The sequence below is a fragment of the Balaenoptera acutorostrata genome, chromosome 3 (genome assembly GCF_949987535.1).
Source record: "Balaenoptera acutorostrata chromosome 3, mBalAcu1.1, whole genome shotgun sequence".
Taxonomy (NCBI): Eukaryota; Metazoa; Chordata; class Mammalia; order Artiodactyla; family Balaenopteridae; genus Balaenoptera; species Balaenoptera acutorostrata.
In genome coordinates this window covers 41,788,530-41,814,437 of record NC_080066.1, presented here as the reverse complement: position 1 = coordinate 41,814,437, position 25,908 = coordinate 41,788,530, and the positions used below count along the sequence as shown (strand labels likewise).

Sequence of the window (25,908 nt, the reverse complement as noted above, 5' to 3'; positions counted from 1 at the left end):
TCAACCTATGATTAGTGCATCAAGCTTCAGTTCTTTTCCTGTTTCCATTGGTCCCAGTGAACAAAAAGTGTGAGATATTCTAACTTATTCTTATCCATCCCATGCTTCAGTTTTCCGAAGCAGACAAACATGAATATGTGAGAAATATACTTAAGTAACTGTTCCTCCACAGAAAGATAAATTTTGGAAAAAATAGAAGAGAAAGGTATTTTCAGAATTCATCTTCAACTCTTGATCAGTAGCCACTTTCATCAATTTATCCTGTAAAGTTGTAATGAAATTTGAATTATCCATATATTTTGATAAAATACATGCATGCATTCCAGACCCATGAATTGATTATTTGTGCATTTTCCTTTGATAGAAAATAAAATACAAATTCATAAGACAAATAAAAGGATAGAGAGTGTGGACAGGTAGAAACTATGTAGCTAATTATTAGCTTGTTGCTGGTTTCTTATAAAAAACTGATAGGCTAGTACTTATTTTCTTGGATAAAGTAATTTATATCTCTTTCTGAGATTACAGGAGGCCCCTAAAAATATTCTCAGGCATTCTTGAGTTCAGGATAGTTGCAAATATCAAAAAGAAAGAGTAAAAATGCTTATGCCTCTTGGCTTTTGAGACTGTTAAGGACAGGAGCATTGACAGATAGGAAGGTCAAGAATCTTGTTGCTCTATCAGGCACAAGGTCAATCATCACCATAGAAGTAAGGATAGTCTATAAAGCACAGACAGAGATGGGCTAACAGTTTGTAATGAAAGAGTCAGCAGTCTTTAGTCTTGGATGTATTAGAACATGGACCTGGGTAGTATTTTCATTATATTCTTCAGAACAATAGCAAAGCCATACAATGTTGTTGGTTTTCCATAGCAATGACTTTCTGACCCACCTATCTACAGACTCTCAGGATCCTCTTATGGTCCAAAGAGATTGAGACTAAAATCATCTCAAGGTGATAGGGGCCACAGCTGTAGGGGAAAATAATGGAAGCATAAATTTGGACTTTGATGTGTCAAGAATAACTTTTAGTGTCCTCGAGAAATAGTAATTCTAAATAAACATGAAAGACCCAGCTTGCAGTGGGCTTGGATCTGGAGATTAGTAAGAGATTGGACAAACCTAACATTCAGCATCCTCTGGGGGAGGGGGGGAATAGCTCTCCCTGGAGGCTGCTTCCTTGGAGGTGGGGGATAAGGCGTGGGCTTAAGGGGATTTAGAATCTGCCAAGAGGAAAAGGAAGAAATCAAACATCCCAAAGCAGAGCCTTGGCCTAAAGAATGCCAATGTTAATGTTAATAGCTTTTAGATTCATTAACAAGACAGTTGTTATGTGATTAAAGAGTAACAGAGGGGTAACATGAAAACCGTGAATGTGTAATGTAATTCATTTTTCATCTTCCAGCCATGAATACAACAGAGATGAATGGATAAGATTGCTACATTATAACATAGTTTGTTTTACACCAATTCACCGCACTGTGTTAACATATTTCCAATAATGTGATCTAACAACAGGATAGATAGATTATGTGTATCTCTATTCAACCGCAAATCAGAGTGCCTTTCCCTACCATAGAATGCCTTAGATTATACAATGTATTTATTTCTCTCTTTTACCCATCACAATCTTTGAGTTGATCTGCTTTTGAAGATTTTTTGGCTTCATCCCTGATTTTATGCTCTCTAATGTATTAATTTGGGAGAAATTTACCTCCTATTTCTTTGTCTCCAGTATGTCATCAGGAACTCAGAAGTCTTATTTCTATTACATTCTTATATTTAGTACCATGTTCTAAAGGGGGTGCCAGGGTGCTTATTGTGGAGAGAACCATAGTACCTGAGTATATCTATGGGAGGGTGAAAGAAAAGAGTACTCAGAAAGAATGGGATATCCATTTCCTTCAAAAAGTGATAGAAGCAGTGATCAGTTAAGGAGGTGGGCTGACTGCTTTGTGGGTCCGAACATCATCACTTAGAAAGTGATCTCCAAACTATTTTGATAAGATATACTAATCCATGTACTTTTAATATAGAATTGTTCATAATTTTAAAAAATCAATTATACATGCCTTACTATACAAACATATTATGCATACTAGAAAACATGCAGAAAGTTTAGAGGTTTAAGTCATGGGGAAAAGATGAAAAAAATAATTTTAAATTTAAATCTTTAAATTTTAAATGTAAAATTGTTATATATATTTTTTACTATTGGTAACTTGGGGCATCCTATACCCTTAAGGTTTACCATGAAAAATATAGTTGTAAATTGCCTTTTGGCTAATTTTGAAAAATTGTGGTTAACTTCTCCGATCTAATTAGATAATTTTTACACAAATAAGAATTCTTGAGAAAGAGCTAATATTAAGATAGGAGGTAGGCCATATCAATTCTTTCATTTTCTCGGTCATTTTTGTTTAAAATGTAATATTATCATCCATTTTCTCAGTCATTTTTGTTTAAAATGTAATATTATTATCAATCTCTGAATTCCAAGCAGAATTTAGAAAAAACTAATTATCTATATTGCAGGGTTTAGTTTAATTTAGATAATATAATCTGTAAATCCACTAGAGAAGGCTTCTGCAAGTTTAAATACCTTGCCAGAAGCTAAAATCTAAAGAATGAGAGAGATGGTAAGCTACTCTCATCCCTCCCTCAGGAAGCCTACTGTACAGCAATCGATACTAAACTACCTGACATATGAAAACCATAGATATAAAATATAATGTATTTTTCATATTCCAGCCCTGGAAAACAACAGAGAAGAATGGATAAGACTGCTATAATGTAATCTAGCTTGTTTTATAATTATTCATCATAGCAGCTTGACTTGGACAGCATAAGGGCAGCGTTGTCCATCCCCATATTAAACCTTAGACAACTTTCTTTCTTCCTTATTAGATCATAATAAATTTAAAGAGAAATTCTAATATCTTCTCCCTGTGTTCAGTAGATCTGACCTTCTTGCCCCTCCCTTGGGGTACCTCCTCCCCCCCATCCCACCCCCTCGCCCACCCACCTGGCAGATCCCTAAGCCAGAAAATCAAAAGGGATCCTCCAGAGGGAAGAACAGAAATGGGCAGACTTATTTTTCCATGCCTCTTGTAAAAGTAAGCAAGGACTGTTTTAGTTTCTGCTTTATTTACTTCCATGCGGTCTGCTTCTCCCTCTAATGTACACAGCCTCACACCTTTTTGAATTTTCTCCCAGCTCTGGTCTAAAGTAATTTTGGTGCTGAAGGGCAGAGGGAGGGAAGCTGCATGCTCAGAGTGGCCATGTAATACATAACAGCCGATCTCTTCTGACATTTATCTCTGCTCGTGAGAGGAGATGGAACAGTTCACTCATGAAGATGAATGTCATACAAGAGCTCTGCCATCATGCATCCTTCCCAGGGATCTCAGGAGAGAGATTTGGTGCTATACAGAATATTAGAAACTCTGCAGACACAGGGCAGCCTGGTGACTTGACTCCCCTGCCTTATTAGATTCTGTTAAGTGAAATGATGCTCCCATGTTAAACAGAGCCATCGTCATTATAAGGTTATCGAATTCACTCTCTATCTTGGCATTTGCTTCTTTCACGCACACACAGAATAAAAAAACTTCCCAAAGATAAAATTTTATAAAATGACTTCTCAGCATATTTTAACGTACAAATGGAAGAAGACTGAGTCCATAACCATGCATTTGTGTACTTTGCTCCTTGCTTCATTGAAAGCTTTATGATTTTAAAAGTGCAGACCCTTCCGAGGATAAATTGTTCAGGGAATGGAAAAGCAAAGGGGAGCCTTTTAACTGTGGAATGAATGGCTGATCTATCCATATCATCCTTGACCCAACATGCATCTAGGATCTGGCATATTTGAGAGCACACTTGATTTTCACCAGGCTTCTTCTCCACCTAGAAGAACAGATCAAGGAGAGAAAGTTTCTGGAGTGAAACTTTTACCACTCATTAATGATGTGACCTTGGGGCAAATTATTCCAGCCTCTCTCAACTTCAGATTCCTCATCAGTAAAAGGGGATAATAATGGTATCTACTTGATAAATCTGTGCTGAGGATGAAGTGAAATGAGATAAAGCACATGGAAATCTTACAACAGTGTCTGGTGCATAGTGAATGTTCAGTGAATGTTAGCAATTACTAGTAATTAGTAAAAGCTTTTTAGTGGCATCAAATACCAGTGACATGAAGAATCATAGTGGTATGAATAATTTTCTTACTAGCTCTCATCTGGATTATTTTACATTCCTTCTGTTATTTTAGACTTCAGGTTTATAGGTATCCCTGATTTATGAAAACCAAAACTTCAAATTCTTATTTGCTGAATTAAACCAAAAGACCTCTTGTCCTTTTATCCATTCTTATGAGACAGGTGATAAAATGAAAAAAAATCTTGTTTTGGGGGTAAGCCCACACCTAGGGTTGAATCCTGTTTATTGCGCTTGCTGTCTTCCTCAAGACACTTAACATCTCAATTTTCCCAGTCTGTAGAGTGTGCATAATAATACCTTGAAAGGATATAATTAGGATTAGAGATAAGATATGCCAAGTATTCTAATCATTCCTTCTAGAGTCTTAGGTCCATTTATTCTACAGGCCTTAGTTGAACAGATGCTAAGTCCAGGTACTATGCCAAGCTTGAAGATACACAGGCAAATAAGCATAATCCCTGCCATAAAGCATGGGCAGTGAGGGAGAGGCACAATGTGATAAGAATTATGTAAAAGGGCGGATACTGGGGAAGGCTTCCTGAAAGGGGAAACACTTGTGTTGAGTCTTGAAGGAGGAAGAAGAGTTGGCTAAATGAGGAAGAAGGAAAGCATTTCCATACAAAGGAAGAACATGGGAACCATTTGAAATATAAAGGATGAATGTTACTGCCTTGCAAACATCCCTCAGTATGTTCATATCATAATTGGGAAAACAAAAAGAACTTGATAGGATCTCACTTTATCATGGACAGATCTAATTGTAGCAAGTCAAGTGTTTCACTTTGGAGATTTATGGAACACTTCACTTTGAAGAAGGTGATCTTGGGAAAGTTTAAAGGTTTCTGAAGAGGAAAGCTTTGCTAGAGGTGGAGTCACCTCCGGGACTCTCCTACTACAATGCAGCCCCCAGGAGACTACAGTGGGGAAGCCTGACGTTTGCTTTAGTTTCACCTACAGCGTAGACCCTGGATTAGGGTTGCAAATGAATCTCCTTTAGCTGAAACTCATCCTAAATGAGGTGATTTTCATTTTTCTTAAATTCCAGCCATCAGCAACCATCCTGAAGAGGGCTGGATTATTAGTGGGGAACTTTTAGTCTTGCCCACGACAATCTTGCCCATGAAGCTACAGCAAGGGTGTGTGTACAACAGGTGTGTGTGTGTGTGTGTGTGTGTGTGTGTGTGTGTGTGTGTGTGTGTGTGTGTTGGGACGGTGAGGAGGTAGATTTTATAGCCCAAACTACCATTCTAAACTCTCCTTACATCACTAGAACCTTGGCCCACAGAAGCTCAAAAGCTAAAAATTATTCTATCTTATTTCTCTCTCCATTTCACTGTAGCTATTCCCTGCCTGGAGTCCAGTTTTGGTTTGAATGGTGGAAAGAGCCTAGGGATGGGAATTTCATATTCTTATTTTTACTCTCTCTCTTGTTCTCTCTGGTGGCTGGTGGGGTAGCATAGAATTTGCTTAGGATGAATGTGCCTGTGATGTGACTTCAGTGTACTTAGTACAGTGGGAAGCCTAAAAACAAGCAAGGCTCATGTCAGATGAGACCACCCCCACTGGCCTCGGGGGCATCTTATTAATCTTGAGGAAAGATGCAGGCTCTGTCTCCATTGCATGTAGGTGAAAAACTTGGGGATGGCAAGGCACTAGATGTATGTTTCCACCTGCCTTTACCTTCATGAATATATATGTGTGGTGTGTGTGTTTTCACACTCATGCATGTGAAGCTCTATTCCACATTCTGATTGGTTGTCAAAATGTTGACTGGCTCATTTCACTTAGAAGAGAGGTGTAATTGACTAGGTTCAGCTAGGTGTAAACTGAATGTGTGCTTGCAGTGGAGCCTTGAAATCAGAGTGAATAAAGGTAGAGCATATGTGGTTTGCACGCTTTCTGAGTTACCATCTGCTTCTTTACATACTTGCTAATAATGAGAGCCTTAGCTCTGGAGAAATTATGGAACTTTGGGGAAATCTGGAGAAAATAGACTCAATTAGGTAGCAAGATCCAGACGGCACCATGGGTAAAGATGCCTTTTTGGGGACTTCCCTGGTGATCCAGTGGTTAAGACTCTGCTTCCACTGAAGCGGGCGCAGGTTCAGTCCCTGGTCAGGGAACTAATATCCTGCATGCAGAGCAGTGCGGTCAAGGAAAAACAAAAAAAAAAGTTGCCTTTTTGAAGTTTCTAGTCCTGTAGTCACAAAGGATATGGGTCCTATTAATAGGATGCTGAAAAGCTGGTACATCGTTGGGGATTTCCTTCTTTCCCTAGGATGACCAAGGATCCAGGGTGCCATGTTGGCAGAAGCTGATGCAAAAGAAGTGTATAGCCTGATAGGTCATAGTCTGTGGAACTACCAATTTCCCTTACTCCCATTCTTAGTTTTATGAATATTGAAAAAACCACAAAACCAGACGGTAGATTTTCTATTTCTTCCTTTCTTGCTCACTTGATCTTTTTTTGCTTTGGTGGGAGGTGTCATGAAGATAGCAAAAAGGCAGAAAAGAATAATCCATATTTTTTATATTTGCAAGAATGCACAGAATAATTATCTGCTGTTTCTTCCCTCTCCCCACCCTTTCCCCCAATGAAACCCCAAAGCACAATGGACAAGAAAGCCAGCGTTGTAAATGTTCAAAGGTGGAATTACATCTTTTGGTGTCCCGGTGTATTTTGCATTATAATGCAGCCTTGATGATAACATTTCTCAGGAAAGCCTGCACAGCTGTCTCAGCATCAAGAGGCAAGGAGGGAGCGTTAACTGGCAGCGTATGGGGAAAATATTGCTTGGAATGTACTTCTGGGTGCAAATTACTTTGATACTGTTCTCTGAAGTGTCAACATTGGTTCTTCACCTTTGACAAAGGAAAATGTGCATTCTCAAGCTGTAAGAAGCTGAACCACATTTGGGGTGACAAACGTTTTCCTTTGGGAAGAAAGTTTTGTGTAGTGGAAAGAACAAAGACCTTGCAGGCAGATCTGGGTTTGAGTCCTGTATTGGCCACTTACTAGCCTTTTGACCTTTGACAAATGGATTTTTCTAAGCTTTTGTTTTTTCATCCACACAATGGGTTGTTACAGTGATAACAAGATAACATACATTGTGTTGAGTTGGAACTCTGTATAGAGTAGTGATTGCTAATAAATCATCTGGCAGGCAGAAAGGAAAGGAGAAGCTGGACTTTGTGTTATCTGGAGAGAGGCAGGGGTTGAGGAACCCAGATTTGGGTAATAAAATATATGTCTATAATAAAATCCCAGGAAGAACAGAATTATTCACATTTTCCTCTGTTTTCTAGTTCAGTGACTCCATAGCCTTCATTTTCAGACACAGCAAGGAAAGGCCTATGGCATAGATGCCACAATTAGGAGACAGATGGATTAGCCTAGATGTTGCTGATTTGGGCTCATGACCTGGCAGTAAGCTCACTTCTCTATTTCTCCGTTTTCTAAATTTTGCTCACCAAGTGTTTCAAGTGAAGGACGTCTTGCCAGTATATAACGCTAAAGGTTTATGGCATCTCGAACCCTAAATGACTGTTTTCCCCACATTTCCCTCATTCTCTTCTCTTCTCCTTTCTCTTGTAGGAATCATTATCGCCAGAGCGCAACCATCACAGGGGCAGAGTCTGGGAAGTGCTATTACACCCTCACCTTTGCCGTCACCTTCCCGCATGCCGAGGATGTCTGCTACCTGGCCTACCACTATCCCTACACCTACACCACCCTCATGGTAACTTCCTCTCTACACTCTTATGGTGGCCCAACTGAAGGGGCTCTTTGAGGTTTTCCTGGAAACATTCAGGAGACCCTGTCATCCTGGTGGGGACTTCAGCCTTCCAAGGAGCCAGGGTTTGTTGTCACTAACTTGGTGGCTTTCTATTTGTCCCTTTTCCTTCCTTGGACAGAGTTCGAGGCTGAGGTCATGACCAGTGACATTCTGGAGGCCCCAGTGGCATCTAGTGCTCTTCGTCTGCAGGTTGAGTGTGGGAGGTGAAGGGCAGGGGGACATTTCTTAGGGGCTCTATCTTTAAAAAGCCCTCAAATTAAGGAAGGAGAAATGAGATTAGAATGAGATCATTCAGTCGAAATGGGGTAAAACCATGCAGGTCAGCTGAGATGCAGATTTAAAGGACATGGACGCATTGAGAGGAGTGAAGCAGAGGGTGAGGAGGTGAAGCTTGGAAAAACTCCCTGAGTTCACCTTATAGCTGCTTCCCCATTTCCAGTGGTTCCCACGGCCATGGGCTGGAGGCTGCTAGAAGGATCCAGGGCAGACAAGAAGGGTGGAACAATAAAGCACTGAATCACTGCAAATGTGGGTCACAATCTTTTTATGAGAGGAGGGTAGTGTCAACCTGTCCAAACTCGAAGTCAGCATTCCAATGTCCTATCAGGCCCTGCACAGGGCTCATTTGACCCATCTGAGCAAACTGCTTAAACCATACAGTTTCCTGTCCTTTGAAAAAGTTGGCAAACCATCCCTTTCCCCTAGTTATTTCATGGATATCCTGAGGATTAATGAGCTAAAGTATCTCTTATAAAGTACTTTCACCCTCTGCATTAATGCAAAATGTTATTAGCATATTTATAATAATATGTGTATAAGCAAACGGATATATCACTTAGCCTGAAGGATGAGCATTTTCATTGCAAGTCTGTGATAAGGAGTTGGAAAAGATGATAACCAAGAACATCTTTCCCCTCAGAAGGAATGTTCAAGTATAAATACAATTTTTTCTCCGTTGAGAAGGCATACCTTAAACCACTTGGCTAACTGCTTCATAAAAGTACATCTGCCCTTCTCTCCATATGTTGGTTTGCCTAAAGAGATTTTTTTTTTTTTTTTTTTTTACTATTTCCCAGATTGCAAAAGATATACGACTAGTATTATTTGCGTATTGTACTTAGAGATCTCAAGAACTTAATCCAAGAAATGTGCATCACAAGCTTTGCTGTAACAAGGCATGTTTGTTTTAAAACATGTTCATTGCCTTTAGGGACTTACAACAGGCAAGATTCATGATCCCCTTCAACAGCTGTTCTTATTGTCTTGCCTGTGAAACCCTGCATATGAAAACTCTCCTGGGGAAGGGGATTCCTTTCTGAATGCGGGTTTGCCTTTTCCATCTGGAGAATGATCCATGGTTCCAGGACACTATTCTTTACCCTTGTTAGAATATCTTTGACCTCCTGGAGATTCTCAGTGGCAATTAGTATAAAAATTTAGAATACAAAGGGGCTTGGGGAATTGTCTAATTCACCTTTATCATTTATAGATGCAAAAACTGAAGCCTAGAAATCTCACATTTAGCTAGTGGCCAAGCAGGGAACAGAGTACTGGCCTTTGACATCTATTCCTGTCTGAATAGAAAGTCTGAAACTCCTTCAGCCGGCCTTGACTGCATCTGGCTTCTTACTTTGAATTTCAGACTTTGAATCAGCTTGTAGGCACTTAGCAAGGACCCATCAAAGCATCTTGGAATAAAAATGGGATCATGTCTGGGGAACAACACCCTTCTCACCTGAACCACATCCATAGCACCCAGAGTTATAGACAAAAATCTTGGGTTGATGACTTGAACTCAACCATTGGAGGTTATATAATCACACAACCTGATGATTATATGCACCTATAAAAGTGGGCTGCCATTGCAGTAACTACTGTATGTCATAACTTTTGTCTTTGGGACCACTTAGTACTCTTGTCAGACTAAAGCACAAGGTCTAAAGTTTACAATCAACAAATAGTTTAGGAGCCACTGAGGTCAAGTTGCGGATAATTTCATATTGAGGGGGGACAAAAATTCAAGAAAAGAAGACCCCACCATCACTTGATCTCAATGAGAGGAAGAGAGAGGTCTTGTTCATTGATGCTTATTGGCTTGTTACTTTGCCTATTGACTGAACCTCTTCCCACTAGGAAGAGGAGAGTTAATGAGAAAGAGAGACAGGAAAAGGGTAGCTTTTCATTTCTTTTAAATGAGTAGAACAGAATAAGAAAGACGATTTGTTACTTGAAGTAAAAAATGTATATACTCAATTTTAGGTTTTACATTTCCAATAATGCATGGGGGCTTCCCTGGTGGCGCAGTGGTTGAGAATCCGCCTGCCAATGCAGGGGACACGGGTTCGAGCCCTGGTCTGGGAAGATCCCACGTGCCGCGGAGCGGCTGGGCCCGTGAGCCACAATTGCTGAGCCTGCGCGTCTGGAGCCTGTGCTCCGCAACAAGAGAGGCCGCGATAGCGAGAGGCCCGCGCACCGCGATGAAGAGTGGCCCCCGCTTGCCGCAACTGGAGAGAGCCCTCGCACAGAAACGAAGACCCAACACAGCCATAAATAAAATAAATTAAAAAAAAAAATTTAATAATGCATGGGCTTTGTCTTCTCCAGGTTTAAGACAATAATTGACTCTGTGACTTCTCTTAGAAAGCTCTTCCTCCCATCATGGACAAAATAAGTACATTCTGTAATGCACACTAGTCATTTTTATTTTTGGACATGTCCTAAGGAGAAACAGTTTTCTTCCAACAGATCAGTGATAAATGTGAATGATACCCCAAGGGCAGAATTAACTGGATGTTACTTGAGGGTTATGCTGAGGGGTGGAAAATATATTTCTATGTGGAATTCACAATTTTGTAAATCACTTATAATATGGATTACACTTACTAATTATAGACATTTTTTATAGCAGAGGACATGTATTTTGGAGGTTTTTCAACATGAATATAATTTTACAACCTTAAAAGTTTTATGATTCTCTTGTAATAAGAGAATTAGTATTTGGATCTTTCAAATTGATATCTTCCAGATGCTTGCCAGGAACTCTGTTGGATAATTGTCCAAATTATAGTATTAAAATAAAGCTGAAAGAAAGAAATACAATATTATTGTAATTATGAAGCAAGCAAAAGGAGTTCTATTTAATCATCCATCTCAAGGTATCAATAATTGCAATGATTGTTAAAGTGTTGTTAGAATATTTGTTAAAGTATTTGGATTATGTTCTGGATTGCCCCTAGGTAGCCAGGAGTATTGGTTGAAAATGGCGCCCCAAGAGAGTTTCTGACGGACATTTTAGAGAGTAAGAAAATGGGATCTCACTGAGAACTTATAACTACATGAGTTGGCAAGAGATAAGAAAAGTGATCAGAAGTAGGATACATGTGTTGGGAGAGCTTAAGGCTTTTGAAGGGTAGAGTAGGGTTTTCACCAGATGCATATACCCACTGTGGTAGATGCTACCAGCATCATCTTTAGAGATAAAATGGAGTGTACTGTGGGGAGAGTAAGGGAGGGGAGGGGGAGAGAGGGAGAGAAAAAGAAAGAATTGAGAATTAGAATGCCATATTCACAATCTCTTATAAAGGGCTCACGTTTAAAATGTGTCAAGTAGGAAATATCGACTTACATGTGGTAGATCGAAGATGCAATGAGCAAGTCATAAATCAGTGCTGTCACTTAATCAATAGACAGACACCTATCTTTGCATGGGCCAAAAGAAAGGACAAGCACCAGTAAAGGGTCCTGATGTTGAGGACTTGAACACAAAGAGCCATTCTGGAGGAGCTGAGGTGTGTGTGGATGGTGAAGTCACTGACCACAGGGACCCCTGAATTCCAGGGTTTTGAGCACAATGTAAGAACAAGTTTTGGAGTCAGGCCTGGATTTGGGTCTAAGCTCTGTGTTGTCTTGCACTGTAGTCATGGGCAAGCTATTTAACTTCTCTCAGCCTCAGTTTTCACATCTGTAAAATTGGAACCATTGAAGTGGTTATTCTACGGGTTATCAAGATTACATGACTTGATACATAGCAAGTGTTAGCCAAGTGCCTACAACTAGTAAACAATATTAGGTGGTGACCATTAGAACGTTTATTCCCTCTTTTTTTAAAATTAATTTATTTTTATTAATTAATTTATTTTTTTGCCTGCATTGGGTCTTTGTTGCTGCACACGGGCTTTCTCTAGTTGTGGTGAGCGGGGGTTACTCTTCATTGTGGTGCACAGGCTTCTCATTGCGGTAGCTTCTCTTGTTGCAGAGCACGGGCTCTAAGCATGCGGGCTTCAGTAGTTGTGGCTCGCAGGCTCTAGAGTGCAGGCTCAGTAATTGTGGCGCACGGGCTTAGTTGCTCTGCGACATGTGGGATCTTCCCGGACCAGGGAGCAAACCCATGTCCCCTGCACTGGCAGGTGGATTATTAACCACTGCACAACCAGGGAAGTCCCTATTCTCTTTTTTATGATGATGTGTGATTATTTTCTCTGTTGGACTGATTGGAAGATACCCATTCCACAATACATAATAAAATTAAAATTATGTAAAAAAAAATTCCAATAAAGGACCAAAAAGAAATAAATACAAAATCTACTGATGGTTTTCTTAGGGTGGTTGATTGTAATTATTTTTTCTTTACTCTCTTTTCCAAATCATCAGCAATATAACTTGGTTTATTTTTAATGGAAAAAGGGTATTAAAGTCACTAATCAGCAAATCTGTGAGTACACATCTAGAGACTAATCACTTCTCTCAGTCTCAAAGTCAATCTGTATAACTTAGGGAGAATGGTATTGGCAGACTGGGGCAGTTTGAGAAAGCTCATTAGTACCTGCTTACAGCATGTTCTCTTGCTTTCTATTTAGCTTAAAGGTGTCATTTGTTCTTGTGATGAGAAGCCTTCGATTCTCTGATGAGTGTATTTAAGTGACAACTGAGAACTAGGCAGTACCAAATAAAATAGGCCATCTCCTTAGGGGTGAGCTTTCTTCTGAATTAGGGGGGACAGAGAGTGTAGCAGTTTAGGGGATAACAATGAGAAACGAAGGATTTTTGAGTGTATAGTGCTTCTTACTTTACCAGTAGCCACCAGCAGGGTAACCTGCTGAGGTCAAGTGAAGCCTTTTATGGAAGTTTTAAGGGAGTAGCTGATAAAGCAGAAGGAGCAGAAGACTCCTGCCGAGAGGCACCACTGAGGCTGCAGGCTAAGTTATCAGCCGGATGTCTTTCATGGGTAGGTAGGATTTTCTTTTAAGACAGCCTCTCTGGGGGTTTCCATAATTGCCTTGAACTCATTCCCATTTTTATAAAGAAACCAACCCTTGTGGCTTCTGCAGGGCTGTTATTACGGTTGGTTGTTGGCACACACATTCAGAAGCCCTGCTTCTCTCATCAGTGATCCCAACAATATCCAATTAGACATGGCCTTGCTGGACCTGAGATGGGGGCGTTCACCTAAAAATCATCTTCAGGAGAACAATACAAAGCCATTTTCGCAAAAGGCAAACCAACAGAAGTTTATAATTGGTTTATTTCTGGAAGTTGTCTGTGTGACTGGAGCTAGAATAATGCACTAAGCACAGAGGTGTTATGTATTCAGTGGCAGGTGGAATGATCAAAGGGACAGAGATTTCATTGAGGGGCACAGGGAGATGACTGCATGAAAAATTACAGAAAATGGGCTTAAGCTAAAAGATATTAGGCATTTGTTGAATTGTAATATTAGTAATCATGAAAAATGTCATAATAAAAATTAACAAAGAACTCATAGGAGAAGAAAACTTTCAAACTTTGCTTCCTCCAGCATTGCCCGTTAACGTGACAGTGTTTTAAAGCAGTGGTCCCCAACCTTTTTGGCGCCAGGGACGAGTTTCATGGAAAACAATTTTTCAATGGACTGGGGGTGGGAGAGATGGTTTCGGGATGATTCAAGTGCATTACATTTATTGTGCACTTTATTTCTATTATTATTACATTGTAATATATAATGAAATAATTATACAACTCACTACAATGCTGACAGGAGGCGGAGCTCAGGCTGTAATGCAAGCGACAGGGAGGTGTTTTAATACAGATGAAGCTTCGCTGGCTCGCCCTGCCGCTCACCTCCTGCTGTGTGGCCCAGTTCCTAACAGGCCACAGACCTGTAGTGGTCCATGGCCCTGGGGTTGGGGACCCCCATTTTAAAGGACAATGTACGTGGGCAAAAGAGGTTTTTTCTTTTTTTTTTTTTTTTACTTTTTTCTTTTGTATCTAATTGTGTTTGATGACTTCTACAGACAAAACTGCTTCCAAGCCTCCTGCCCTTATCTGATTTATAGAATCTAGATTTTATTTTTTTTCAAGATTTGGCAAGAAGAGCTATGGCCTGTTTGTAACTTTTGTGACATCACAGAATGATGGTCAGTACTTTTCTGGAGAAGGGTCTCTATCTCTCCCCCATCTCCCCCACATCTTGTAGCCATAATAAAATGTGAAACAAATAGCTTTGATGGCAAGAACAAAACAAACAAACAAACAAAACAAAACCCCTCAATTCAGCAGTGTTTCCCAAAGTGTATTCTACAGCACTCCATGATCCTGAGATCTTTAGAGAAAAAGGGTTGAAGAGTCACATAAATTCTTGAAACACTGTTTGCTAGTTTTTCTTCTAAGAGTTCAAAATGTGTATTGGCATGTTAAAGAATCTGAACAATTCTGCAGCCATGAAAATGTTTTCATTTTCTTTAATTCACCATATCCCAGGTGCCTTGGCTATGAATCTCCACCCCTCTATACCCCAGCACTTCATAACATCCTGAAGGTTACATTTTGGGAAATGATTCAGGAAAGGGTATTGATTTCCTAGTTTGGGGGCCTGGAATCTTGATAGTAATTGTGAGGCAGAGTCTACTCAGTTCAGATTTCAATAATTAATATTGGGAGCAATTTTCACCCAGAAATGTATGAAAGTGATTAAAATAATTCATTTACGGGACTTCCCTGGTGGCACAGTGGTTAAGAATCTGCCTGCCAATGCAGGGAACTCGGGTTTGAGCCCTGGTCTGGGAAGATCCCACATACCGCAGAGCAACTAAGCCCATGCGCCACAACTACTGAGCCTGCACTCTAGAGCCCATGAGCCACAACTACTGAGCCTGTGTGCCACAACTACTGAAGCCCGTGCACCTAGAGCCCATGCTCCGCAACAAGAGAAGCCACTGCAATGAGAAGCCCATGCACCTCAACGAAAACCCAACGCCTCCAATAAATAAATAAATAAATTTATTTAAAATAATAATAATAATAATTCATTTACGATCACAGTGTATCATCTAAATCCAGGGCGATCTTGACTCTTTATGAGGGTGCTGGAATTTCCTTTTACCGGCGTGGCTGAGACGGGCCGACATTCAGATGGGATCATTTTTATTCTTGTCCTGTGCCTTCTCTCCTGGGATGCCAGATGGACACTTCTTCTATTAGGGCTTTAATTACACTGATCTAATATTTATTTTCTTTTTAATATAAGAATTTCTTTCATGAGCTTCTTTTAGGAGGATGTTTTTCTATTCCTTAATGGTTTTATTTTTCCTGTTTTTAAAACCATTTTTACTTAAGTCTAATTTCATTCAATTATTGTCAGAAAGTGTGGCTTGTACAATATCTGCTTTTTAAAAAACTTTTAGTGAATATTTTTTCATAGTCCTACATATGATTAATTTTTGTTATAGTTCCCTGAATGTTTAAGAAAAAAATAAAGGATGCTCTCTGTAAAGACAGCTTGACATATATCTATAAAAAACAATATTGTTCAAATACTCTATATCATTTTTTTTGCAATTGATTTATTCAAGACTGAGGTACTGTTTTAAAGCCTCCCACTCTTAGTACAATTATTTCCCTTTCTGCCATTTTTGTGTCGTACATTTCAATTCTGTGTTATTTGATTCTTAAGATTTATGAGTTTTTTATGTTCATTGTGAATTGTGCCCTTTATCAAAATAAGATTTTTAAAACCCATTTAATGCACTTGGTCTTGAATATGACTTTGTCATATATCACTCTTGCCAGGCCCACTTTAATTTATGTTTGCTTAACCATTTAGTTTCAATATTTCTCTTTTAAAATATTTTAGTGGAGGCAAACAGAACAAGAAGATAATTTAGGAGTGTTTATCATACACATCATGGGTCTTTTTTTTATTCTCTTTGAAAGTTCCTTTTATATACAATAGGCAGTGGGATTTTTAAAAAAACTAATCTGAAAGTTTTTGTCATTTAATAAGGCTGTTTAACTTATTTATACTCAAGACAATTTTTGGTGTTACTTCTGTCATTTTGATGCTTCACTGCTTTTCTTTCTTTTTTTTCTCTCCCCCTTACCCCATTCCTCCCTTCTTTCCTTCCTTCCTTCCTTCCTTCCTTCCTTCCTTCCTTCCTTCCTTCCCTCTCTCTCTTTCTTTCTTTCTCTTTTATGCAACATGGAGTGACCATATTTTCTTTGATTTCTTTTTTCCTACAGTGTTTATAATTCTACTAGTGTTTCCCTTTTAGTTCTTAAAAACAATTTGAACCTACATTTCTTCATCAAAAATAACAGCTAAAATTGAGTGTTTCCTGTATGACAGGCACTCCTCATACACAATAAACCGCTAAATTATAGCAATCATTGAATGACATAGGTAATGCCATTTTATATACATTTTAAAGATGAGAAAACTGAGTTACAAAGAGGTTAAGTACAGAATTTACATGACTCTTCTAGAATCCACAACCAAACTTTGAACCCAGGCAGTCTGACTCAAGAGCCTGCCCTCTTAGTCATCTTGCTATTCTGCCTTTCCATTTTCAAGAATTAAATAATATTACGTTCATGTAAGTTGAAAAGTTAATATTTTGTTTTACTTCATTCCTCACTTACACATTTCTTTTTACTTTCGTTTTAGAACCAGATGATGAGATTAACATTTGATAATATGTGTTTTCTCCCTAAAAAATTATTTTTTATGTTTGTATTATGTAGTAACTGTGTTATCCAATAGTCATTTAGGCAAACCTTGTTTAACTGAACTGTCCTTTGATATCATTCTTTAGTTTGATTTGGGGCAGCTGAAATTTGTCTTCAAGTTATTAATGTCAATAAAGATAAGATGATATGTTTCCTGAGCTCTTGCATAGCTGAGAATGTATGAGCAGAAACTCATGAGCAAAACCTTGGTGGGTTATAGGTTTACTCGATTATAATCCTCTGTACTTTCAAACTCTAAGCAGGGCCTTTGTGTTTGTGTGTATACCGTTAGTGAGCCTCCTTGTCTCCCCAGGGGTGTGAGACTACCACCCAGTCTCTAGTGCTGGTGCATCCCAACAATGCGTGGCATTCATTAGCACTTGACAAACAATCAGAAGACTGAAGTACAAAGGTTTGGTCAGATAAATGGGCCTTAGCTGAATCTCATCTTGAACCTGGGGTAGCCATGATCCTTCTAATTCCTTTTCTTAGTATTGTGTCAAATGCTGGGTCCAAGAAATACCACCAGAACAACCTGTTTCTAACACAAACCTAAGTGTATTGCGTACCTTGGTGTGTTAGACAGAATAATGCCCACCGCCCACCCCAAGATGTTCATATTCTAATCCCTGGAACCTGTGAGGATGTTACTTTATGTGGCACAAAAGACTTTGCAGATGTGATTAAGCTAAGCCTCTTGAGATGGGGAGATTATGTTGAACTATTAGACTGGGTCCAATGTAATCACAAGGGTCCTTAACCATGAATGATTGAGACAGAAGAGTCAGAGTCAGAGAAGGAAATTTGACCATGGAAGCCAGGGTAGGAATGATGCGATTGCTGGCTTTGAATGTGGAGGAAGACACCATGGGATAAGGAAAGCAGCTGACCTCCAGAAGCTGGAAAAGGCAAGGAAATGAATTACCTTCTAGAGCCTCCAGAAGGAGTGCAGTCCTGCCAACACCTTGATTTTTGCACAGTAAAACCCATTTTGGACTTTTGACCTCTGGAACTGTAATACAATAAACTCGTGTTGTCTTCATCCACCAAATTTGTGGTAATTTGTTACAGAAGTGATAGGAAACTAATATATTTGATAAGGGAGAATGTGACAGAGTCTTGATAGTGTCTCAAAGGGGGAAGGGCAAAGCTGGGGTATTTATTAAGACTTTAAAGTTTTGTTAAGATCAGGTATTTTAATGTAGGGGCTTGATTAGCATTGGGTAAAGATCATGATATAATGGTTAAAGATTGGTGGACACTGTAAGGCAAGAATCTTGAGGAGAGGAGTTCAAAGGGTCTTGGATCAAGTCATTGATACTTTCTATTGAAGAGTTGATGAGATATTCCTGAAAAATAATAAATTTATGAAAAATAAATTTATTTGTAATTTCTATTTTCCTGGGCAAGAGTTTCCTAGGACATTAAACTTATGTTGATGCAGACAGGGAATAATAAATTCATATTAATCTAGGAAACAGGCTGTGTGGAGGCAGATGATTTGGGGTCTCAGTTGTAAGGAGGATATGATTCAGGGTCAAATTTTCAGGTATCCCTGAAGCTATAGGAAAGGCCACAGAATCATCGGGTAATCTTTTCTTGGAACTTTTTCTTTTTCCTTGTAAGTCAAATGTTTCAATAGAGTACAAGTAGATTTTAGTCTCTTCCTACCCAGATGCTAAGATTTTTACTTAACTTAGGAAATTCTTTCTCTTATTTCCCAGTGTATTGGTTTTCTATTGCTGCGGTAACAAATTATCACAAATTTGGTAGCTTAAACAATTAAAAAAATTAACTTATAGCTCTTTTGGTGAGAAGTTCAACATGGATAAAAATCACTGGGCAAAAATCAAGGTATTGGGGCTGTGTTCCTTCTGGAGGATGGTGGAGGAGAATCTATTTCCTTGCCTTTTCCAGCTTTTAGAGGACACCACATTCCTCAACTTTTTACCCCTTTACCCCCCAGCATGGCAGGCTGAGTCCTTTGCATGTGGTTCTGGTCCTTTGTGGCTGGGGAAAGTTCTCTGCTTTTAAGTACTTTTGATTAGATTGGCCCCAACTGGTTAATGCAGGATAATCCCCCCACCTCAAATAGACCTCAGTCTTAAACATATCTTTGAAGTCCCTTTTGCCATGTAAGGTAACATATTGACAGAGTCTGAAGATTAGGGCATGGACATTTTTGGGGGAGCCATTATTCTGCCTAGCACCTCTGTAGTAAATCTTTTTCACATGTAAACACTTCCTCTACCTTTGGAAAGCATTACTCCATTTTTCATAAAATATATTATGAATCTTTTATAAATATATTCATAGGAGTCATGTTTGTTTCATTTGTCTAGCAGACATGTTATTTGTTAAATCACAAGGTGGGCAGTTTTTCCTCGGCCCTCTTAATACCTATTTGAATGTGTTAATACCTATTTGATCTTTAGCTGGAAGGACGATTGTGTGCACTGACGTTCTTGTGTTGGAGAAGGACCGCTTCCCTTTCACTGGTTACTGAAGTCACCGTGTCCCTATTGTTAGGGTATGCAGTGTGGTTGGGAGGCATTCTCTTAACATCTTTATGACTAATTCCACTGTTTGGGTTATTGAAAGTATCTTCAGAGGTCTTAAAGATTGTTGACCAAGAACCCTATTTTCAATGGTTACCCCATTTTTGTATCTTTCTGCATTTTAAATGAGTGTTTAAATGGGAAGGTAGGGTAGGGGAAATCAGTTGCTACCAGTTAGTGGTTCTCTTCACTTAGCATTCTCCCTGGATCAATTGCTTTCTATTTTCCTTCAATATGCTCCCAACTCTCCTTATATTGCTTGATTCTAAAGTAATCTGCACTGCTGAAGCTCTGTCTCATGTTCCCGAGTGTCCTGCATGTACTCTGTCTTTATGGTAGCAGCATTCTTTACATGCAACTGTCATGGGAAGAATGCTGTATGCCCCTGCTCTTTTGCTTTCAGTGTAACTTGAAAACAGATATTCTACTGTGCAGACATAGGCAGGCATGATGCTTCCTGTTCAGCCTCATTGAACTTCTTCCAGGGAGTAGGAAGAGCACCCCTTTTAAATCACTTAATGCCCACTGTCAGGCAGATTAGGTTAACAAAAATACTTCTAAACTATATAGAGTTAGATGAATATAAGCTTTGTTGCTGCTTTCACCTATTGTTATTATCAAATATCTTAATATACACTTCTGTTTCATCTCTGCTCCAGACTCACCTTGACGTTCTGGAAAAAAGCGTGAACCCCAAGCAGGTCTACTTCCGGCAGGAGGTTCTCTGCCAGACGCTAGGAGGGAATTCATGTCCATTGGTGACCATCACTGCCATGCCCGAGTCTAACAGTGCTGACCACCTGGAACAGCTCCGTGAGTAAACGGCAGACCCTCTTCTTTGAAGATTTGGTGGTGAAGGTGGGGGTCCTCAGAGTCTTGGAAGCACTCTGTCCCTTTGAGATCAGAAGCTCCATAAAGTGTTGGGGACTGGTCTACCTTTATAGAAACCCAACTCTTCTTGATATGACAAAAGGGTAAATATTCATATTGCTCTGTTGTCAAAGGGAGAAAACAATAAATTGCAAATTGTCAGAAAGATGAAATGACTTGTTGGAATTGAGAGCAGTTTACAAGTGACAGTCACTTCTCCTAAAACAGAACCAAGACTGGAAAATGAATCACATTTTCCGACTTCTAATCCAGGGACTTTTCTCACCATGCTCACTCCCGTTATACTACACTCACGGTCAGTCAAGGTTAGGAAAGGAAGGAAGTTGAGTGTTGGAGCACTGGCTGAAGAATTCCCTTGATGACCTGGATTACAGTTTGGATCAGAAGAGCTGACAGTGTGGAGGAGACTCTAGCCAAGAACTATAAAACCAAACCAAAACACACAGGCATACACACACACACAGACGCACTCTCACAGACACACAAATGCCCATTTAATATTAGAGTCCTGAGCACAAATGTGATTTGCTTGTAACCAACCAGCTTTTTCTTTTTTTTAAACATCTTTATTGGAGTATAATTGCTTTACAATGTTGTGTTAGTTTCTGCTGTATAACAAAGTGAATCAGCTATATGTATACATATATCACCATATACCTTCCCACTTGCATCTCACCCCACCCTCCCTATCCCACCCCTCTAGGTGATCCCAAAGCATGGAGCTGATCTCCCTGTGCTATGCAGCTGGTTCCCACTAGCTATCTATTTTACATTTCATAGTATATATATGACAATTCTACTCTCTCACTTTGTCCCAGCTTACCCTTCCCCCTCCCCATGTCCTCAAGTCCATTCTCTACATCTGTGTCTTTATTCCTGTCCTGCCCCTAGGTTCATCAGAACCATGTTTTTGTTTTTGTTTTTGTTTTTTTTTTAGATTCCAGATATATGTGTTAGCATACGGTACTTGTTTTTGTCTTTCTGGCTTACTTCACTCTGTATGACAGACTCTCAGTCCACCCACCTCACTACAAATAGTTCAATTTCGTTTCTTTTTATGGATGAGTAATATTCCATTGTATATATGTACCACATCTTCTTTATCCATTCATATGTTGATGGACACTTAGGTTGCTTCCATGTCCTGGCTATTGTAAATAGAGCTGCAATGAACATTGTGGTACGTGTCTCTTTTTGAATTATGGTTTTCTCAGGGTATATACCCACTAGTGGGATTGCTGGATCATATGGTAGTTCTATTTTTAGTTTTTTAAGGAACCTCCATACTGTTCTCCATAGTGGCTGTATCAATTTACATTCCCAACAACAGTGCAAGAGGGTTCCCTTTTCTCCACACCCTCTCCAGCATTTATTGTATGTAGATTTTTTGATGATGACCATTCTGACCGATGTGAGGTGATACCTCAGTGTAGTTTTGATTTGCATTTCTCTAATGATTAGTGATGTTGAGCATCCTTTCATGTGTTTGTTGGGAATCTGTATATCTTCTTTGGAGAAATGTCTATTCAGGGCTTCTGCCCACTTTTGGATTGGCTTGTTTGCTTTTTGATATTGAGCAGCATGAGCTCCTTATATATTTTGAAGATTAATCCTTTGTCAGTTGCTTCATTTGCAAATATTTTCTCCCATTCTGAGGGTTGTCTTTTCATCTTGTTTATGGTTTCCTTTGCTGTGCAAAAACTTTTAAGTTTCATTAGGTCCCATTTGTTTATTTTTGTCTTTATTTCAATTTCTCTAGGAGGAGGGTCAAAAAGGATCTTGCTGTGATTTATGTCACACAGTGTTCTACCTATGTAATCCTCTAAGAGTTTTATAGTGTCTGGCCTTACTTTTAGGTCTTTAATCCATTTTGAGTTTATTTTTATGTATGGTGTTAGGGAGTGTTCTAATTTCATTCTTTTACATGTAGCTGTCCAGTTTTCCCAACACCAGTTATTGAAGAGGCTGTCTTTTGTCCATTGTATATTCTTGCCTCCTTTTTCAAAGATAAGATGACCATATGTGTGTAGGTTTATCTCTGGGATTTCTATCCTGTTCCATTGATCTATATTCCTGTTTTTGTGCCAGTACCATACTGTCTTGATACCTGTAGCTTTGTAGTATAGTCTGAAGTCAGGGAGCCTGATTCCACCAGCTCCGTTTTTCTTTCTCAAGATTGCTTTGGCTATTCGGAGTCTTTTGTGTTTCCATACAAACTGTGAAATTTTTTGTTCTAGTTCTGTGAAAAATGCCATTGGTAATTTGATAGGGATTGCACTGAATCTGTGGATTGCTTTGTGTAGTATAGTCATTTTCACAATGTTGATTCTTCCAATCCAAGAACATGGTATATCTCTCCATCTGTTTGTATCGTCTTTAATTTCTTTCATCAGTGTCTTATAGTTTTCTGCATACAGGTCTTTTGTCTCCTTAGGTAGGTTTATTCCTAGATATTTTATTCTTTTTGTTGCAATGGTAAATGGGAGTGTTTCCTTAATTTCTCTGTCAGATTTTTCATCATTAGTGTATAGGGATGCGAGAGATTTCTGTGCATTTATTTTGTATCCTGCTACTTTACCAAATTCATTGATTAGCTCTAGTAGTTTTCTGGTAACATCTTTAGGATTCTCTATGTATAGTGTCATGTCATCTGCAAACAGTGACAATTTTACTTCTTCTTTTCCAATTTGGATTCCTTTTATTTCTTTTTCTTCTCTGATTGCTGTGGCTATAACTGCCAAAACTAGTTGAATAATAGTGGTAAGAATGGGCAACCTTGTCTTGTTCCTGATTGTAGAGGAAGTGGTTTCAGTTTTTCACAATTGAGAACAATGTTGGCTGTGGGATTGTCATATATGGCCTGTATTATTTTGAGGTAGGTTCCCTCTATGCCTACTTTCTGGAGAGTTTTTATCATAAATAGGTGTTGAATTTTGTCAAAAGCTTTTTCTGCATCTATTGAGATGATCACATGGTTGTTATCCTTCAGTGTATTAATATGGTGTATCACATTGATTGATTTGCATATTGAGGAATCCTTGCGTTCCTGGGATAAATCCCACTTGATCATGGTGTATGATCCTTTTAATGTGCTGTTGGATTCTATTTGCTAGTATTTTGTTGAGGATTTTTACATCTATATTCATCAGTGATATTGGCCTGTAGTTTTCTTTTTTGTGACATCTTTGTCTCGTTTTGGTGTCAGGGGGATGGTGGCCTCATAGATGAGTTTGGGGTGTTCCTCCCTCTGCTATATTTTGGAAGAGTTTGTGAAGGATAGATGTTAACTCTTCTCTCAATGTTTCACAGAATTTGCCTGTTAAGCCTCTGGACCTGTTGTTTTGTTTGTTGGAAAATTTTTAATCACAGTTTCCATTTCACTGCTTGTAATTGATCTATATATCTTTTCTATTTCTTCCTGGTTCAGTCAGAAGGTTGTGCTTTTCTAAGAATTTGTCCATTTGTTGCAGGTTGTCCATTTTACTGGCATATAGTTGCTTGTAGTAATCTCTCATGATCCTTTGTATTTCTGCAGTGTCAGTTTTTACTTCTCCTTTTTCATTTCTAGTTCTGTTGATTTGAGTCTTCTCCCTTTTTTTCTTGATGAGTCTGACTAATGGTTTATCAATTTTGTCTATCTTCTCAAAGAATCAGCTTTTTGGATTTATGGAACTTTGCTGTTGTTTCCTTCATTTCTTATTTATTTCTGATCTGATCTTTATGATTTCTTTCCTTCTGCTAACTTTGGGGTTGTTTTGTTCTTTCTCTAATTGCTTTAGATATAAGGTTAGATTGTTAATTTCAGATTTTTCTTGTTTCCTGAGGTAGGATTGTGTTGCTCTAAACTTCCCTCTTAGAACTGCTTTTGCTGCATCCCATAGGTTTTGGGTTGTCATGTTTTCATTGTCATTTGTTTCTTGGCCTTTTTTGATTTCCTCTTTGATTTCTTCAATAATCTCTTGGTTGATAAGTAGCATATTGTTTAGCCTCCATGTGTCTGTACTTTTTACAGATTTTTTCCTGGAATTGATATCTAGTCTCATAGCGTTGTATTTGGAAAAGATACTTGCTATGATTTCAGTTTTCTTAAATTTACCAAGGCTTGATTTGTTACCCAAGGTATGTTCTATCCTGGAGAATGTTCCATGAGCACTTGAGAAGAAAGTGTATTCTGTTGTTTTTGGATGGAATGTCCTATAAATATCAATTAAGTCCATCATGTTTAATGTATCATTTAAAGCTTGTTTTATCTTATTTATTTTCATTTTGGATGATCCGTCCATTGGTGAAAGTCGGGCGTTAAAGTCTCCTACTATGATTGTGTTCCTGTCGATTTCCCTTTTTATGGCTGTTAGCATTTGCCTTATGTATTGAGGTGCTCCTATGTTGGGTGCATAAATATTTACAATTGTTATATCTTCTTCTTGGATTGTTCCCTTGATCATTATGTAGTGTCCTTCCTTGTCTCTTGTAATAGTCTTTATTTTAAAGTCTATTTAGTCTGATATGAGAATTGCTAGTCCAGCTTTCTTTTGATTTCCATTTTCATGGAATATCTTTTTCCATCCCCTCACTTTCAGTCTATATGTGTCCCTAAGTCTGAAGTTGGTCTCTTGTAGACAGCATATATATGGGTCTTGTTTTTGTATTCATTCAGCCAGTATATGTCTTTTGATTGGAGCATTTAATCCTTTTACATTTAAGGTATTTATCTATATGTATGTTACTATTATGATTTTCTTAATTGTTTTGGGTTTGTTTCTGTAGGTCTTTTCCTTTGCTTGTGTTTCCTGCCTAGAGAAGTTCCTTTAGTATTTGTTGTAATCCTGGTTTGGTGGCGCTGAATTCTCCTAACTTTTGCTAGTCTGTAAAGGTTTTAATTTATCTGTTGAATCTGAATGACATCCTTGCTGGGTAGGGTAATCTTGGTTGTAGGTTTTTCCCTTTCATCACTTTAAATATGTCCTGTCACTCCCTCTGGCTTGCAGAGTTTCTGTGGAAAGATCAGCTGTTAACCTTATGGGGATTCCCTTGTATGTTATTTGTTGCTTTTCCCTTGCTGCTTTTAATATTTTTTCTTTGTACTTAATTTTTGATAGCTTGATTAATATGTGCCTTGGCATGTTTCTCCTTGGATTTATTCTGTATGGGACTCTCTGTGCTTCTTGGACTTGATTGACTATTTCCTTTCCCATGTTAGGGAAGTTTTCAACTATAATCTCTTCAAATATTTTCTCAGACTCTTTCTTTTGTGTTCTTTTTCTGGGATCCCTATAATTTGAATGATGGTGTGTTTAATGTTGTCCCAGAGGTCTCTGAGACTGTCCTCAATTCTTTTCATTCTTTTTTCTTTATTCTGCTCTGCAGTGGCTATTTCCACTATTTTATCTTCCAGGTCACTTATCCGTACTTCTGCCTCAGTTATTCTGCTATTAATTCCTTCTAGAGAATTTTAAAT

At 38.7% G+C, this 25,908-nt stretch overlaps 1 protein-coding gene across 1 annotated transcript in view; it reads left to right on the top strand.

Moving 5' to 3' along the window:
- The window catches only part of AGBL1 (AGBL carboxypeptidase 1), a 520,708-nt gene that overhangs the window by 118,563 nt on the left and 376,237 nt on the right, over window positions 1–25,908 (top strand). The window contains 2 exon segments of the mRNA XM_007194366.3: window positions 7,821–7,965; window positions 20,219–20,372. Coding sequence (XP_007194428.2) covers window positions 7,821–7,965; window positions 20,219–20,372 — 299 coding nt within the window.